This window comes from Penicillium robsamsonii, assembly GCF_028829455.1.
Source record: "Penicillium robsamsonii strain IBT 29466 chromosome Unknown utg000005l_segment0_segment0, whole genome shotgun sequence".
Lineage (NCBI taxonomy): Eukaryota > Fungi > Ascomycota > Eurotiomycetes > Eurotiales > Aspergillaceae > Penicillium > Penicillium robsamsonii.
This window is the reverse complement of record NW_026643223.1, coordinates 4,171,944-4,187,198: the sequence shown is the minus strand read 5'-3', so window position 1 is coordinate 4,187,198 and position 15,255 is coordinate 4,171,944. Positions and strand designations below refer to the sequence as shown.

At 47.9% G+C, this 15,255-nt stretch overlaps 6 protein-coding genes across 6 annotated transcripts; 1 reads left to right on the top strand and 5 right to left on the bottom strand.

The window, feature by feature from the left end:
* Positions 1–1,592: 1,592 nt before the first annotated feature.
* On the bottom strand, positions 1,593–2,372 carry N7447_009612 (YoaK family protein; the record flags this gene model as incomplete). Its single annotated transcript, XM_057233874.1, has 1 exon — positions 1,593–2,372. One exon carries the CDS (start codon positions 2,370–2,372, stop codon positions 1,593–1,595), a length of 780 nt encoding a protein of 259 aa, XP_057083416.1.
* A 207-nt stretch (positions 2,373–2,579) lies between these two features.
* On the top strand, positions 2,580–4,053 carry N7447_009611 (uncharacterized protein; the record flags this gene model as incomplete). Its single annotated transcript, XM_057233873.1, has 3 exons — positions 2,580–2,954; positions 3,006–3,345; positions 3,404–4,053. The coding sequence occupies 3 exons, from the start codon at positions 2,580–2,582 to the stop codon at positions 4,051–4,053; spliced, it is 1,365 nt and encodes a 454-aa protein (XP_057083415.1).
* An 868-nt stretch (positions 4,054–4,921) lies between these two features.
* Positions 4,922–5,833, bottom strand: N7447_009610 (SDR family NAD(P)-dependent oxidoreductase; the record flags this gene model as incomplete). The annotated part of the gene is made up of 1 exon (XM_057233872.1): positions 4,922–5,833. The coding sequence occupies one exon, from the start codon at positions 5,831–5,833 to the stop codon at positions 4,922–4,924; it is 912 nt and encodes a 303-aa protein (XP_057083414.1).
* Positions 5,834–6,602: 769 nt separating this feature from the next.
* N7447_009609 (uncharacterized protein) lies at positions 6,603–7,623 on the bottom strand (the record flags this gene model as incomplete). The annotated part of the gene is made up of 2 exons (XM_057233871.1): positions 6,603–6,712; positions 7,410–7,623. 2 exons carry the CDS (start codon positions 7,621–7,623, stop codon positions 6,603–6,605), a joined length of 324 nt encoding a protein of 107 aa, XP_057083413.1.
* Positions 7,624–9,444: 1,821 nt separating this feature from the next.
* N7447_009608 (uncharacterized protein) lies at positions 9,445–11,721 on the bottom strand (the record flags this gene model as incomplete). Its single annotated transcript, XM_057233870.1, has 1 exon — positions 9,445–11,721. The coding sequence occupies one exon, from the start codon at positions 11,719–11,721 to the stop codon at positions 9,445–9,447; it is 2,277 nt and encodes a 758-aa protein (XP_057083412.1).
* A 619-nt stretch (positions 11,722–12,340) lies between these two features.
* Positions 12,341–14,464, bottom strand: N7447_009607 (uncharacterized protein; the record flags this gene model as incomplete). Its single annotated transcript, XM_057233869.1, has 9 exons — positions 12,341–12,485; positions 12,551–12,803; positions 12,885–13,021; positions 13,081–13,349; positions 13,399–13,585; positions 13,654–13,729; positions 13,782–13,877; positions 13,932–14,171; positions 14,227–14,464. The coding sequence occupies 9 exons, from the start codon at positions 14,462–14,464 to the stop codon at positions 12,341–12,343; spliced, it is 1,641 nt and encodes a 546-aa protein (XP_057083411.1).
* Positions 14,465–15,255: the final 791 nt, after the last annotated feature.

Sequence of the window (15,255 nt, the reverse complement as noted above, 5' to 3'; positions counted from 1 at the left end):
CTTTCCTTCTTCATAACCCCATCCTCTCTGTCTGTCTTCGTCGCTCCCAGCTGGCTCGCACTCTGCCGTGATATAATAGAAGTGTCGCAGTATCCACCATCCTGAACGCAGTTGGATGCACTGGTGGATGCCAAAATGGGTAATTGTTCGTTGCGCGGGTTTAGTTGAAATACGTTCCAAGGTGGTTGTGTTCGGGGCTGACACTATAGCTTTATAGATCGCAGATATGAATTAGATGATAATGGAAACATCAAAAGTGAAGATCTTGGGGAAGTCTCCCACTTGTGCAGGACCATATCCAAGCTCAAACCTCTTCGAGACGTCGATTGGGTATCGGCTCGATTAAAATACAACTACGTATGTGTTTTCTCCCCAACAAGCTATTGCTACCTATGCTCAACATCGTGGAGATATTCTTCCACTGGGAAAGTCATGCACCAATTGTCAACTTGGTCGTGGTCCGTTCAAACGTGTGTAGTTGTTATTTGCCGTCACGCCGGCCGAATTATTTCGAATGGTTGTTGTATGAACTGCTACTTTATAAGCAAAACTAGCGAGGACTGTTCACTATGTAAGCCGCTACCTGTTTACGATATATTATATTCTAATCAATTCCTGGTAGGGAAGGATGCCAAGCTTAACAAAGACAGCGCCTTGATTTGTACAACCTTGATCTGGGCCTCTCCTGAAGCTCGTCAAGCGCATATATGCACTGCATGAATTTAGAAAATTGGCTAAAAAGGGATTCAAATAGACCCACCAACCTGCGGCCCCCAACCAGGCGACTGATTCCTCCGAAATGAGGGTGCCAAAATCCGCAGCAAATTGCCGGCGAAACTGCTGAGAAATTGCAGGAAAGCTAAAAGAAGGATGTCAAAATTGTCGATTCTGATATGAAAAAGGAGGAACAGGAGAAGAAGCCAGCTAAATCTCAGAAACCACGTACAGCTAGAGGAAAAGGAAAGAAAACACTTGTCGTTGAGGAGAAGTGAGTGTACACGGCCTTGGTCCTTGTGGACGTCGTCCAGGCTCGGACTTTCCTGAAGGGTTGGTGTGAAATTGTCAATGCATCCAGGTGGTTTCTGCGATATTCTTCATGTCCAATGTGAAAATAATTGGGGGAATCTTGGTCTTCGTTGTTATGTTTCCGTTCTTTTCTACTGCAAGTCCTACGCGTCCAGTCTGTCACCTATTTTACTACCCTTGAAAAGAAATAAAAAGAAAAAAAAAGGGCACAGGAGTAGCCTAAGATATTTCATTAACTTGAGAAATCCACTACAGAGACCGACACTTATTACTTCGATATGAAGGATAACACACTCTTATGGCCATGGTCTGTTAGCTTCCAATAGAAGTAGACATCAAAGCTAGAGGAAAGTATGCCTCACCTTGTCCGCTTCGAGTTTTGATAGGTGCCGAAGATTTGAATTTTAAATGATAGATTTCACTCATTCCTTAGTACTGGGAATGAACCTAATGGTACACAACTGAGATACATGTATGTCCTCTATATCAACCCCCTGGGGATCTAACATACATGTAAATCAACCCACAATGTATGTAGAACCGTGATCTTGCTGCGTTGTAAGTCTTCATTGTGTATCCACCTCATTCTTTCCTTTCCAGATCAGCCACGCGCCAACAATCAATAACTTCAAAATCGCTGCAGTCCACAAAGCTCCCATCATACCAACATGGCTATGAGCCCAGAGACCCCCCAAGATAACCCCAAGGAACAGGCACAAGACTGCGCCAAGCCGCCGCATTTCTTCAGCATGACCGAAGACCTTTCTCGTGAGCAGATCAGGGTGCGAAAATAAGTCGCAATAAGTACTAGTAAGAACAACACTAGTCAAGCCGTTAAAGTTCAAAACACGACTCGTCACAGCCTGTCCACTACTCTGGAATGCCACTAGGGCAACCGAGGCGAGGACCACCCAATTCAGGGGCGCATCACGGGCCGGCCGATGAATGGTAACTATCAAAGCGGCAATGGACACAAACAGGGTTTGAACAAGGAATGATGCACAGAGGACCCATCTCCGTCTTGCCGGGAAGACACGGTGGAAGGTGGCGAAACACAGGGAGCCCAGACAGAACCCCGCGATGGAGACTCCGGACTTGATCCAGCGATCGTCATTGGTTCCGACAACACCCAGTCCGAAATATAACGTGTTGCCGGTTTGCATGCTCACGAAGGAGCCCCATATCAATACCGCTGAGCTGTCTAGTAGCCCGGTGATGATGTAACAGAAGAGAAGGACCAGATCACCATGCGTAGGATCGAGTTCGCTGCGCAGGTGTTTGGATAGCTGGGACAACCGTGATTTCTTGGGTCTGTCATTGCCCAGCAGGGCGTCTGTTTCAGACATGATGTGGTGGATTAAAGGAAATGGAAGTTGTTTTCAAGGCAACACGTAGGAACTCCAAATCGATAAGATTCACATGCGCTCCGCAATCAAGTAAGGGAGAAAGTCAAACCCTGCGACCAGCAATATCGTGACGTCGATGAGAACATCAAATTTAAAAATTTAACTTATTCCTTTCTCTCTTCTGTGCAACTGACCTCTTTTCTCATCATGCAGTTTACCCATTTCCTATTTACCCTGGCATGTCTTCAGGTTGCATGGGCTATCCCTGCCCCGGATAACAACCTACGGGGGCTATTCCAAATACCGGCCAGCCGTCCCGTAGAATTGTTCGGCCAACAACCTATTTCTGGACACCCACCTTTTTCTCCCGGGCATCGCGACCCGTATGATCACAAGGTCGACACTATTGGCAATGACCAGCAGCCACTGCCGATCCGCAATGGAGATGGAACAACAGTGATGGGACCGCGCAATCGAGATCGCGAGCGCCAGAACCCTGATCTTGTTCGTCCGCCGAGTACCGACCATGGGAGTATGCGGAATATGCGATGGAGTTTTGCAGATTCACATATTCGGATTGAGGTATGGTGATTTTCACATGGGATGTATATCGTTGATCTAATGCCTATATAGGAAGGCGGATGGACGCGACAAACGACTATCCGTGAGCTACCCACTAGCCGTGAACTCGCGGGTGTGAACATGCGTCTAGACCAAGGGGTAATCCGCGAACTTCATTGGCACACGGAAGCCGAATGGGCGTTTGTGCTTGCTGGAAAAGTACGAGTCACTGCGCTGGACTTGGAAGGTGGCACATTCATGGATGACTTGGAAGCAGGAGATCTGTGGTATTTCCCCGCGGGACATCCACATTCGCTCCAGGGTCTGGGGGAAAATGGCACAGAGTTCCTTCTAATCTTTGACGATGGCAACTTTTCGGAAGAGTCCACCTTCTTGTTGAGTGATTGGTTGGGTATGGGAACTTGCCTATTTCTCGCCCTATGATTTTCAAATACTAACCCAGTCTCCAGCTCACACCCCCAAAGCTGTTCTAGCAGAGAACTTCCGGGTGTCCCCAGAAAAATTCAACAACATCCCAACCTCCGAGAAGTACATATTCCAAGGCTCAAACCCGGGAACCATTGACCAGGAAAAACCACGAACCTTTAAGAAGTCCAAGACACAATTTACACATCACTTGCTCGCCCAAGAACCACTCGAAACCAGCGGCGGTCGTGTCCGCATTGCCGATTCCTCCAACTTCCCAGTTTCCAAAACAGTAGCAGCCGCCCATCTAGAGATCGCACCCGGCGCGCTACGCGAGATGCACTGGCACCCTAACGCCGATGAATGGACATATTTTAAGAAAGGTCGCGCTCGAGTAACGATCTTTGCCGCGGAAGGAAATGCCAGAACGTTCAACTATATGGCCGGTGATGTAGGTATTGTGCCTCGGAATATGGGGCACTTCATTGAGAACCTTAGTGACGATGAGCCGCTGGAGGTTCTGGAAATCTTCCGTGCGGATCGATTCCGGGATTTCTCTCTGTTCCAATGGCTCGGTAGCTCACCTCGCCGAATGATTGTTGAGAATTTGTTCCCCGATGACCCTAAGGCTGCGGCAGAATTCTTGAAGAAGATCGAAGATGCTGAAAAGGATCCTATCAAAGATACAATCTAATATCGTTTTCATAGCTTAATATCGGGTTATGGGGTTTCCTTTACACTTGCTTCTAAACACACGGCATATGACCTTGTTTGCTAGATACATTATTCATATCTAGGGAGTAGTCCTCCTAAGTCACAGCCAAGTCACTTTGAGAATGGACCTGAGTTACAGTACGTCCCGAAACCGGTGCAACCACTACACTCTTCGATTGACTTGCCCTTTATGCCAAGAGACACTAGTCTATATTTGGATTTGTCAAATATCAGATATGGCGCCTCTTGGCCCCATATAATTAACCTTAGTTTTTATGTGGTCTGGTGGTAAAATATGCTGTAATCGTGCCAAGCGCCCAATACACCGTGTGGTGTATTAGGTTTGGTGTTGGGCGCTTGGCACGATTAATTTTTCCCTCAGGATTTATTCCGGCAGTTACATTTATATTTCCTTGTACATATGTTACACCTACGCATAATAATACCAACCCATTCTCATAGATCGTAAGACAGATACAAGAGCTTATCTTATCATTCGAAGTTGCCCGGAACTCCTAAAAATTTTCACGCAAAACCAGTCTAATGAAAAAGGCATGCGAATATAGTAGAATGTACAACGCAGATGTATGCGTGGGAATTCGAATCCGAGAGACGAGCCAGGTACATATCTTGCCAGCGGATACTTCGGGCTTTGGGGCTCGTCGGGATCATGTCCATTAATGCAACCGAGTGTATCATTCGAGTGGTTATACTATCAGTGCCGTGGCGCCGACTGGCTAAGTAAAATGATTATGGCCGATTCCAGTTTTCATTGAGATCCAGAAATCTTAGAAGGCATGAAAAATGGCGTCATGTGCCTTAAATCCAAAGTTTATCAGACTCGAGACTCAAAAATCCATGCTGAGCTTAAGCTTATTCCCTTCCACTATTTCATCCTTCCTGCCCATGAGCTCTTCCATATCCCAGGGACAGCTAATATATCTTCCGCCCATCCACTCTCTTCGTTCCGCAGCGAGCCAGGCGATGGTGTCGCCTGCGATTTCTGGCGTATGTGGCAGCATGTTACGCACCTCCTCAGGCTCGTTAATCGTCATATGGGTCTTGATTGCTCCAGGGTTTACGCAGAAAGCAAGCAAACCGTCATTGCAGTGTTCCAGGTTAAGGGCCTCTGTCCAGCGAAGTACTGCAAGCTTGGAAGTTCTATAGCTTGCGCCGCCTTTTCGCACGCTAAGAGCACCAGAAGAGGCTACATTGATCATGATGCCCTGGCCGTCGTGTTTTGCGCGAGTGTCGATCAGCATAGGTAGGAACGCCCGCGTCATATTGAATAGCCCATGGACGTTAACTTCCCAAGTCTTCCAGTACACATCTGGGTCTGCGTCCAGGATGGAACTGTAAGGCTCCTGATGTGCTGCATTGTTGACGAGCACATCCAATCGATGTCCGAAGGCATCCGAGACGGTCTCCTTGAAAGCCGCAACGCTTTCCCAGCGAGAGATATCAACACGGCCGCTTACTACCTGAGGTTCAGGCCGGCCTGCCTCTACAGCCGCAGCCTTTACTCGAGAAACAATATCATCAGAGACGCCATGTAGGTCTATGACAGCAATTGCAGATGCTCCAGCGCGAGCAAAGGCAGTGGCAGTTGCATAGCCCACGCCATCCTCCCGGGCAGCGCCAGTGATGAGCACATGCCGTCCAGAAAGGTCCTGTGCCAGTGGCGAAATGAAGGGATAGCTTGTAGCATGAGTCTTTTCAGTGAAATCGCGGCGCACGACAGGCCGGTCAGTGGAGGACATGGTGACGTGAAGGGTGGAGCGTAGAGGATGAAGCGTAGCTGTTGTTTCATATAGTGCCAAGACAGACTAACATAAATAAAGTTAGCTCTTGGAACAACTTCGGTGACATCACCCGTTGTATTGTTAAGATTTGTATTTACCAAACGGTCACTGGCCTAAAATCTAAATACACTAGTACTGCTTTAGCTGTATGGCCATCACCTGCAGCCTCTCTCTCATAGTCCACAACATTCCGTTTTACAGGCCACTGCTATCTTCTATAACTAGAGTGAATTTATGAAGGTCGACAGGCCCAGCTGTTGAAGCCTTTCCTTTGATGGATTCAAGAGCTGCTGATTCCTTCATTTCTGCCTTCATCGATAAGCCTCTGGTTTGGTTTGATCAGGTGACCGATATCTCTCATTCCGATCATCTCGCGGAAGATCTGTTGAACTTGGACTGGGAACTATGAGTATACTAGAGGTTGATCATTGCGGTATCAAGATTTAAAATGTAGGTGGGGGCTTTACTACGATGATATATGACGTACTTTGAACAGGGGACTTTCTAGAGCTACATGCCTTGATATACACGGCTCCAAGCCGTAGTCTTTACTATGAGCGGTCCACAGACAAGGGCCCATGTGACCAAGCCTACACTACCCGAATAGGTAACTATTGAGAATAAAAATCATTAATTGAATATCATTGCAAAAGCCAGGAGGATCCAAACAAAGTATGGTTGATGTCCTTCACCCTTATTGCAGTCGCAGAAACCAGCCGTTAGTGCCTCATTCAGTGTCTTCATCTTTCCATGGCTTGAGACCGAAGCTTTGCATGAAGGACGTCCAGCCCCCGTAGGCTTTGACAATCACGCGCTCGGCGGGGGTGAGAGGTGGTTCTATTGCATTTAAGGATCAGCGATGGATAGCACTTTGTATTGGATGGGACCTAGGGGAATGAATGTACGAAGTGCATCAGTGACTGGCATTTTGCTGGTGGATGAGAGTGGATCAGCGTTTTCACTTTGCTCGAAGAGTCCGAGGGGTTGTGACAGAAATCTGACTGTATGAAAATGTATGGTATAACCTCAGTATATTGGAGCTCTCTGACTAGCAATAAAACAGGATAAACGCGCGAGTATAAATAGACAAAATTGTCAGATACCGGAGCCATACACCCCGGTCGGTTACAGTACGAAACCCCCGGGGATCGGATACAAGGTAATTTTACCTTGATAAACGTCGGTCCCATATGTAACCCGACCAAAGTGCATTATTGACTAGTGATTTTTGTCAAATACCGAGTCTGAATACACGGTACAATACACAGGTAATATATGCTACGCTAAGCATACCAGAGGATTTATGGATCCTCTATTGTTTTGATTAGATAATCATGCTCCATAACGTATTCGGCAAGCGAGCGGCGCACGCAAGCGAGTGGCGCACCTAACCCAAACCATTGGATTCAACTATATTTATCTCAACCAAAACATCATTAAATTAATTCAACCAAATTGATTTATCTAGCTAGGCATCTATTGATTTTATGCCCTATTTCTCCACAACCACTACACTTTGGGGAGGCCCGCGAACGTGGTTGTAAAGCCGGCGATAGGCTTCTTCGTGGAGGGGAGGGAGGTGCTTTAACTACTTCCACCAGCTCAGTAATCAATTGAGAAGCTTCTTGAACTGAGAGGCCTTCTTCGGCAGGTATCTGCCTTCGGGATCGAGTGCGCTTTTGCTTCTGCTTCTCGTTGGCGGCGCGTAATTCGCTTACTTCTTTCTCAAGAAGTGCGGCGGATTGCATAGTGATCTGGCATGCCTTTAAAACCTGATTTATCGCGCAATTTAGCGGGCTCGGAGGGCTCCTCGATCTAGCACGAAGTAAAGCTTTAATTGACGAAGCTTGCTTTTGTAATTGCACGTAGTTCGAGGGCGTTTTTGGGTCCTAATCGCTTCCTCTACTCGGAGGGGGGTCGGGGTTCGAAGCTGAATATTAAGCTTCGAAAGCACTCTATCAGGTGAAAAAGGCACTAAACCAGCTGCTCCGAAGCTATTTTTAATAGTCTCCGATTTAAAGGCCTCAGTTCGTGCGAGGGGGTATGCTTCGAGGAAATCAAGTTTATCGATATGGTTAATTCCGGTCCGCATTTTCGTCTCGACCAGCCGACCATATGATCGTTTTAACACCGCAAAACAGCCAATATCGAGAGGCTGTAAAAGGTGAGAGGAGTGAGGTGGCATACAGATCGGTATCACCTTATTTTGCTCACAAATCTCGTCGAATTTTGGGGTTAAATGGCTTCCGTGTCCGTCAAGTATCAAAAGTCGATACCCCCCTTCGTACGCGAAGAAGTCGTCGGAATAAAGAGCTTTTCGAGCCAGCGAACTCCAATTTCATCAGAGGTCCAGCCGTTCGGACTAACTTCAAATCGCCAGTTATCCGGAAGGCCCTTAAACCAAGATTCGAGGAAGATTTTGCCTTTAAAAATCACACACGGAGGGAGCGCCCACCCCGATGCATTTATACATTCGATAATAGTCACCCATTCACGATTTCCAGGCTGTAAAAGGGAGCGCCGGCCAGAGAGATCACTCCTCGAAATCACCTTCGCTGTAGCGATTAACCCCATCGCGAAACCGGTCTCGTCGAAGTTATAAACGTCATCGGGGTCGATTCCGAATTGAATGATTATCTTTTGAACTAGATCAAACCACTCATTGATGATTCTAGGGTCTTCACATTTCGCGCGCTCATAGGTATACCGTTTTGAGAATCGAGAGGAGAGGAGAGGACGCCGTTTCACAAAGTTATATACCCATTTTTCGCCGACCGAAAGAATCGGGGTAGTTCCACGCTTTTGAAGAAGAAGATCCGCCATTTCTCGTACCATAGAGGGCCGGGGGGCTGCTCCACGAGAATCCATAGAGAGAATCCATTTTTGAAGAGACTCCTCTTCAATTTGTGTTAATTTAGACGAATTTGCGCGAGAATTCGCGCGGTTTTGTGTACCACTGAGGCGGCGGCGAAGGGTAGTTTCGGGTACGTTAAAACGGCGCGCCACTTCACGAACTGAAGAGATTTCTTTATCCTTAAAAGCCTGGATAGCTAATAAGACCCTACCCTCTTGCTCTGCTGAATTGCTAGAGGATCGGGAGCGAATTGGTGGCATGGTGGGTGGTTGAATTGACTAAGTGCTAATTCATGGACGCGTTTTGGGTTGGGTGCGCCACTCGCTTGCGTGCGCCGCTCGCTTGCCGAATACGTTAACTAACTAACGTAACTAGTTAGTTAACTAACTAGTTAGTTATAACTAAATTGTACGGAGCGCGTATACAGAAATACAGAGAGTTTGATATACTGAGTTCATACCATACATTTCATACAGACCGAATTCTGTCAATTTTGTCTATTTATACTCGCGCGTTTATTCTGTTTTATTGCTAGTCAGAGATTTCCAATATACTCAGTTCATACCATACATTTTCATACAGTCAGGTTTCTCTCACAAGCCTAGAAATGCCAAATTCCGCGCCGCGATCAGATCATCCCTCCATTTGGTTCATGTTCATACCAACCGGTCTGGCTGGGCAAGGTTGAGGATCTTATTGACATCTATTGCAGGGACTAGAAGCGGATAACGGTACCATTCTCCTGGCGAACGAATTGCAGGAAGTCATCCAAATCGTTGTTGTGCGGCGTACCAACAACGAAGACGGCTGGTTTCCCAAACGGTGCGGATACACGTGCAGTCTGGCCACCATGGTACTTCATTCCAGACCAAACGTGGGTAAAAGTCTGATTCTTGCCGGGAAAGTAGACCTTCACGCTAGCGCGGCCTGGATCTAACACCGGTGCGACATACAAATCAGAGCCAAGATAGAAGCTCTGGTAGCTGATTGCCTTGGCGGCCTCGTCATCTGGGTGGTAGACGACGGGCATGCGGAGCAATGGCCAGCCGAGGTTCTTACTTTCGGTTTCCAAGATGCGGCGACGATATTTCGCAAGACTGGCAAACATGCGTGCGTTGTAACCGAACCAAGAGTATGTGGTCGAGTTGGTGTAGAACTGAGCGTTGACCTGAGGGGCGTTGCCCTCGTGGGTACGGAAAACTACACTGGAGACGGCGGCAAGTTCACCCCACCGACCGAGCAGTTCAGAAGACCGGTTCACAACACCATTACTGTCCCAGGTAGTGGTGTATCCACCAATTTCCATGTGGCCGTGAGCATAGCCTGACAAGCCCATGTGGCCCATCACAGTGACAGCAGCCTTGATACCATCGTTGCGGCCCCAGTTGGTGTTCTGATCGCCTGCCCAGTATAGATTCATGTGCCGGTTAGCCGCCATAGAGGATGAGCGATGGAATAGGATGGCATCGGAGAATGAAGACACGTTCTTTCCAATCCACTGGTGCAGAGCAGCCCACTCTCGAGGATAGGCGTTGTGGTAGAAGAAGGGATCAATGCTCTTGTTGGCGAACTGAGTGTCGGGGTAGATAGGGGTATATTCGCCAAAATCTGTCATAAATCCGGAGATATTGGCACTCCACACTTGATTCAGCACCACCTCCTTGAACCAGGATCGGCCAGCAGCATTGGTGAGATCAAGAATACCAGCGTCAAGGCCGGGGCCACTGGAGATAACGGATGTACTATTGGTGGTGGAGTTTTGGATCATGTAACGACCCTGACTGGCCTCATCGTAAAGGTTGGTGCGGTAACCATTAGGCTTCGTGCTGACATTCGCCAAAAATGGGTTTATATATGCCAGAGTACGGACGTTGTACTGGTCACGCAGCGACTGGACAAACTCCTTCCATGTTGGGTAAAGTGTAGTATCGGATTCCCAGTTCCACCAAAGACGAGATACATTCAGCGACATGTACGAGACGCTCTGCGAGTGTGTACCAGACCAATCCTGGAGCCAGACTGCAGCAATGGGACATTCAAGTCCAAGTCCTTGGTTGACAATCCGGTTCACCTTGGTTTGCCCTCCTTGAATAGCAAGCACGGCACCAGTGTCAACCCACTCAGGCAACGCGGCCATCTTGCCGGTATAATCGGTAAGCATGGAAACACCGTGAAGTATGTTCTCGGCTTGCATGAAGTAGCCGTCCATTGCCAGGGCATCGTATCGCACAGTGACAGCGCTGGGATTGGTGAAATTAAAGGTAGTGTAGCCAGAGCTCTCTTCTGTGAGGTGGAACACCCGGGATTTCGAGCTGATATACTGCGGCACAGCAGTATAGGTTGTAAACTGATCTCCACCGGCGAAAAAGCTGTCCTTGTTTTCAAGGCGAGTTGTTGGCTGGTCACCACGGCCGACACCTTGCTCGCGTGAGAATATGGGAACTGTCTGGTTTTTGAAAGAGGCGAACGATCCCTGGGCACCGAGTCCATAGAAATCCTCGGATGAAGAAGAGCGGTATGTCAAGTATAGCTTTGTCGCCACATCTGATGAAGTTCCAGGGTCGACATTGACACTGAAGGCGACGCGATCGGGGAACTGCGACGGGACCCAGAAAGCAATAGAGAAATGAGGAGTGGCATTACCACAACCGGTGAGCTGACCCTGAATAACCGCAGCATGGTCATTCCCGCTGTTTTGCCACGACTTGATAACAACATCGCTTATCTTCTGGTTGGTACACTTATTTCGGTCTACTTCGTTGATCTTGAAGTTACCATTGGCGGCGAGCACCTCGTCATCTCCTGCGCTGGCACTAAGGAATGACTGGCCTGACACAGTCTCCCAAATAGATTTACCACGGTGGGCAATGGACAGCCAGTTGGAATCCACATTTACCGTGAGCTCAAACCCATTTCCTAAGTTCCATGGAGCATGGACCCCGACACATGGAGCTGCGAGAGAGGTCCAAAACCAAAGATTAGCGGCGCGCATCTTGAGATGAGATTTTGATCGGAGCAAGGAGCCCTCTTGTGGCGGCGGGAAGGCTTATAAAGTTACATGGCCTCGGCACTAGAGGATGCAGAGACTTGGGATGACATCTCAGGAGAATTCCGTCCCACTTGGTGCAATTGTCGCAATTGGTATCCGCCCACAATGTCTCTCCTTGGGCCAATCAATATAATACCATCCACTTATCTAATGATGATCGGCCAATTTCCATAGCCTTAGTTGGCCATGCCAAAAGCTGACGGAGAAATAGGCTCCATAGCCGACCGCTCCGTCGGCTCATCGCACACCTCCTCAGCATCGCGACAGTACCCTCATCAACGGCATACACTGGTGGTGAGATAGCGTCTGGGCACCGGAATAACTTCGGCTTCCTGAAAGCTCAATGGGATCTGCCATCGTATTTGTATGGAGTATGCCGATGTGTACACTCTGCCGCATGTGGAAAAGGAACGGGTCGGCCCCGGGATCCCCGGGCCCCACACGGAGATGACGTCTTAAAACGCTAAAATGGTAAAGGATATTGTCTTGGTATAATGATGATAAATGTGAACGTAGTGGTAATATGTACGGTTCTCGCCATTCAGTCAACTGGCCACATCTCTCAAGCACTTCTCTTAGGTACCCTGACAAGCCGATGCGCCAAAGCACCATTATCCAGTGTGAGAACCGTTTGCTCCCATTTGAATCCTTGAATTCTAGGTAGAAGTTTGATCCAGACATAATAGTAGACTCCACAGAGCCCGACACTGTATTGATGATCCGTCGAGTCAGCGATATATACCGAGGATTGATCAGGACAGAAACAACTTACATTCCAAGGGCAACCGCGCAATATGTTGCATACCAGAAGCTCACGTCGCCTCCATTGGCCCCAGTACTGGGCGGATACCAAGGCATCACAACCATGTACAGGTTGGAGAGAATCGCAAACGCCACTGTAATGTGCCAGGCCTTATGTTCCGGTTCTGGGAGATTGAGCCGGGCACGGCGAATTCGAGTGACTACCAGACCTATGGTGAGTAGAGACCCAAAGAAACTTGATGCATAAACTCCAAGATCCACAACTATTCACTCAAATTAGCACAGCGTCTTTTCACTGCTTGCAAAGTGACCAAACAGCCGATCAGAAAAATCTAAGGACATACCGAAATTGAATGCATCACCAGCAGGCGGCGCCAGGATCATCACCACAGTGAATGCCCATTTCACAAAATATGGGCCGAGAGGTGTTCCAAATGGCCATGTTGAAGTCCAAAACGAAGTGAAAGGCAACACACCTTGCCTATATATATCCGACGAACGCGTTAGCAATATTCCCAAAAGATGCATACTGTTACTAACCTTCCACACTCCCTCAGCATACGAGACTGTCCAATGAGCACAGCAAGAAGATTTCCAAAAGCGCTCACACAAATGAGGAAGTTCAATGCTGAAGCCGCACCACCAGTGCCAAATACCTTCTCGAAAAAGACACCAGCGGCAACGACCTCCGACTCTAAAATTTCGTCCTTGGTCGCGGCGCTAAAATACGCAATGTTTGCCAGTATATATAGCACTGCCGTCACACCCAACGACAGAGGAGCACTCCACTTCAGGGTTTTAGTGGGATTCTAAAAGCGAGTTAGCAAAAGGATCGTCATTATCAGATAAATTACATACCCGGACTTCGTTGACGACATTGAAGGCATTCTCATAGCCAGCAAAAGAGAACCAAACCTTGGTCAATGCGTTAGTTGCTCCGTAGGCTGTCGCGGCACCAGTACCCTCAAAGGCATTCCTAAAATTTGCTTTGGGATCTTTCACTGAGGTATGACCCCCGAGAACTACCAACCCAGTTATCGCAATGCTAAGCATGAGTTAGTTTTGCCGGTTGAATATATATATCCCGCCATTATAATGTAGATTAAGACGTACAATATCAATGTCACTAGCTTGACCAGCCCAATGGCATTCGCGAGTCTCAGAGACCATCTAGTATGAAACGTGAGGGCTGTGACAAGCTTGTCAGCACGTATCATACAATCAGAATAATTCCTACTCACCCAGTACTGCGACAGTATAACAAGCGATAGCAACTCCCTTCAACTTCCATGGTGTAAAATCAGAGTCCGCGAGTTTGAAAAGATATTGGGCCAACACTATAATCGATCAGTACATCTTCACTTCATCATACATCAGCTATGTAATCATACCAACGGCATTGCTGCTGCTAAACGAGAAAAGCACCATCTGCATCGCAAAAACCGTAGGGAAGAAGAACTTGGGTCGGGGATAGGACTGTTCCAAGTAAACAACCTCCGAACCGGACCGACTAGGGAAACACGAGGCAAATTCCATGTAGACCGATAGAGAGCTCGACGCCATCAAATACCCAATGACCCAGTATATTAACGATAGACCAACTGAGCCGGCACCTCTGAGGACGGTCGATGCTATTGTATATGAGTATATTTCCAAAGAACCCAGAGATTACCGAGGTGTACTTACGCGTTGAAAAGACTCCCGTTCCAATCATCTTACTCAAATTCAAGAAAACGACAGTAACCCAACCGACCGAGTACCCCAGCGGGGAATTAACCTCAACGGGCGCTCCCGTTGCTTCCTGGTATGTGGGCTTGGAGGTATTCCCACCCACCTCGGTGGTATATTTAAGACTATCATTGTCGCTGCTATCATATTGGGGGACCGCCTCAGTAGATTCCCGTACGGGTGACGGAAGACCCATTTTAGCTGGTGGGAGAAAAGGCTGAGCGGAATGTAATTATTCGTTAGAACGCATGGCGAGACTTCAAACATATATATATAGTATTATTCAACTCGGGCCCTCCACAATAACTTGGCCGTGGTCAGGGGTGTGACAGGCCTCATCGGGAACTACAATGATGTGATCGGACGGAATGGCCGACAGGAATTCTGACCCTTGTGGCGTTCACTTTAAATCGTATAGCTTTGGTTAACATTGCTCGGGTGCGCGCTCTAATCTTACTTTGGGTTGTGGATACTAGCTTCCAGCGCGGATGGCGATATAACACCGCTGGGTTGCAATGGAAAAGTCGAGGAATAATTTACGACCAGTGAAAACCTTGATAACGTTGAACTCTGCCAATGGCCAAGTCAATGGCCAAGGTCTTGTGTGTTCAAAGCGACGCGGCAGGCACTATGGCGCAATCCTTTGCAACAGAGCATGAGGATGAGGTGATGGAACAACAATGAGGGGCTGAGAATTATTGTGGGCTCCCGCTGATAGCTCTGAATAAAGCACATCTCAACACGGGTATGCCGAAGGATTGAGTTAGCAGGGGATCTGGGGCTAATAATAAATTCCGCAGAGAAGAGTCTACCTTGGGAAATGAAGTTTGGAAAAAGTACGATACCAACAGCTTCCCTCCCAAAATATATCGCTATGACGGAACATAAACCAATCTTTCAATTGGTTCAGAGCCATAAGGAGCTCCGCTAGCTTGCCTGTTCCATCCTAGCCCTAATTTCTCAGGTCTTTCTAGGTGTGCCACAAAC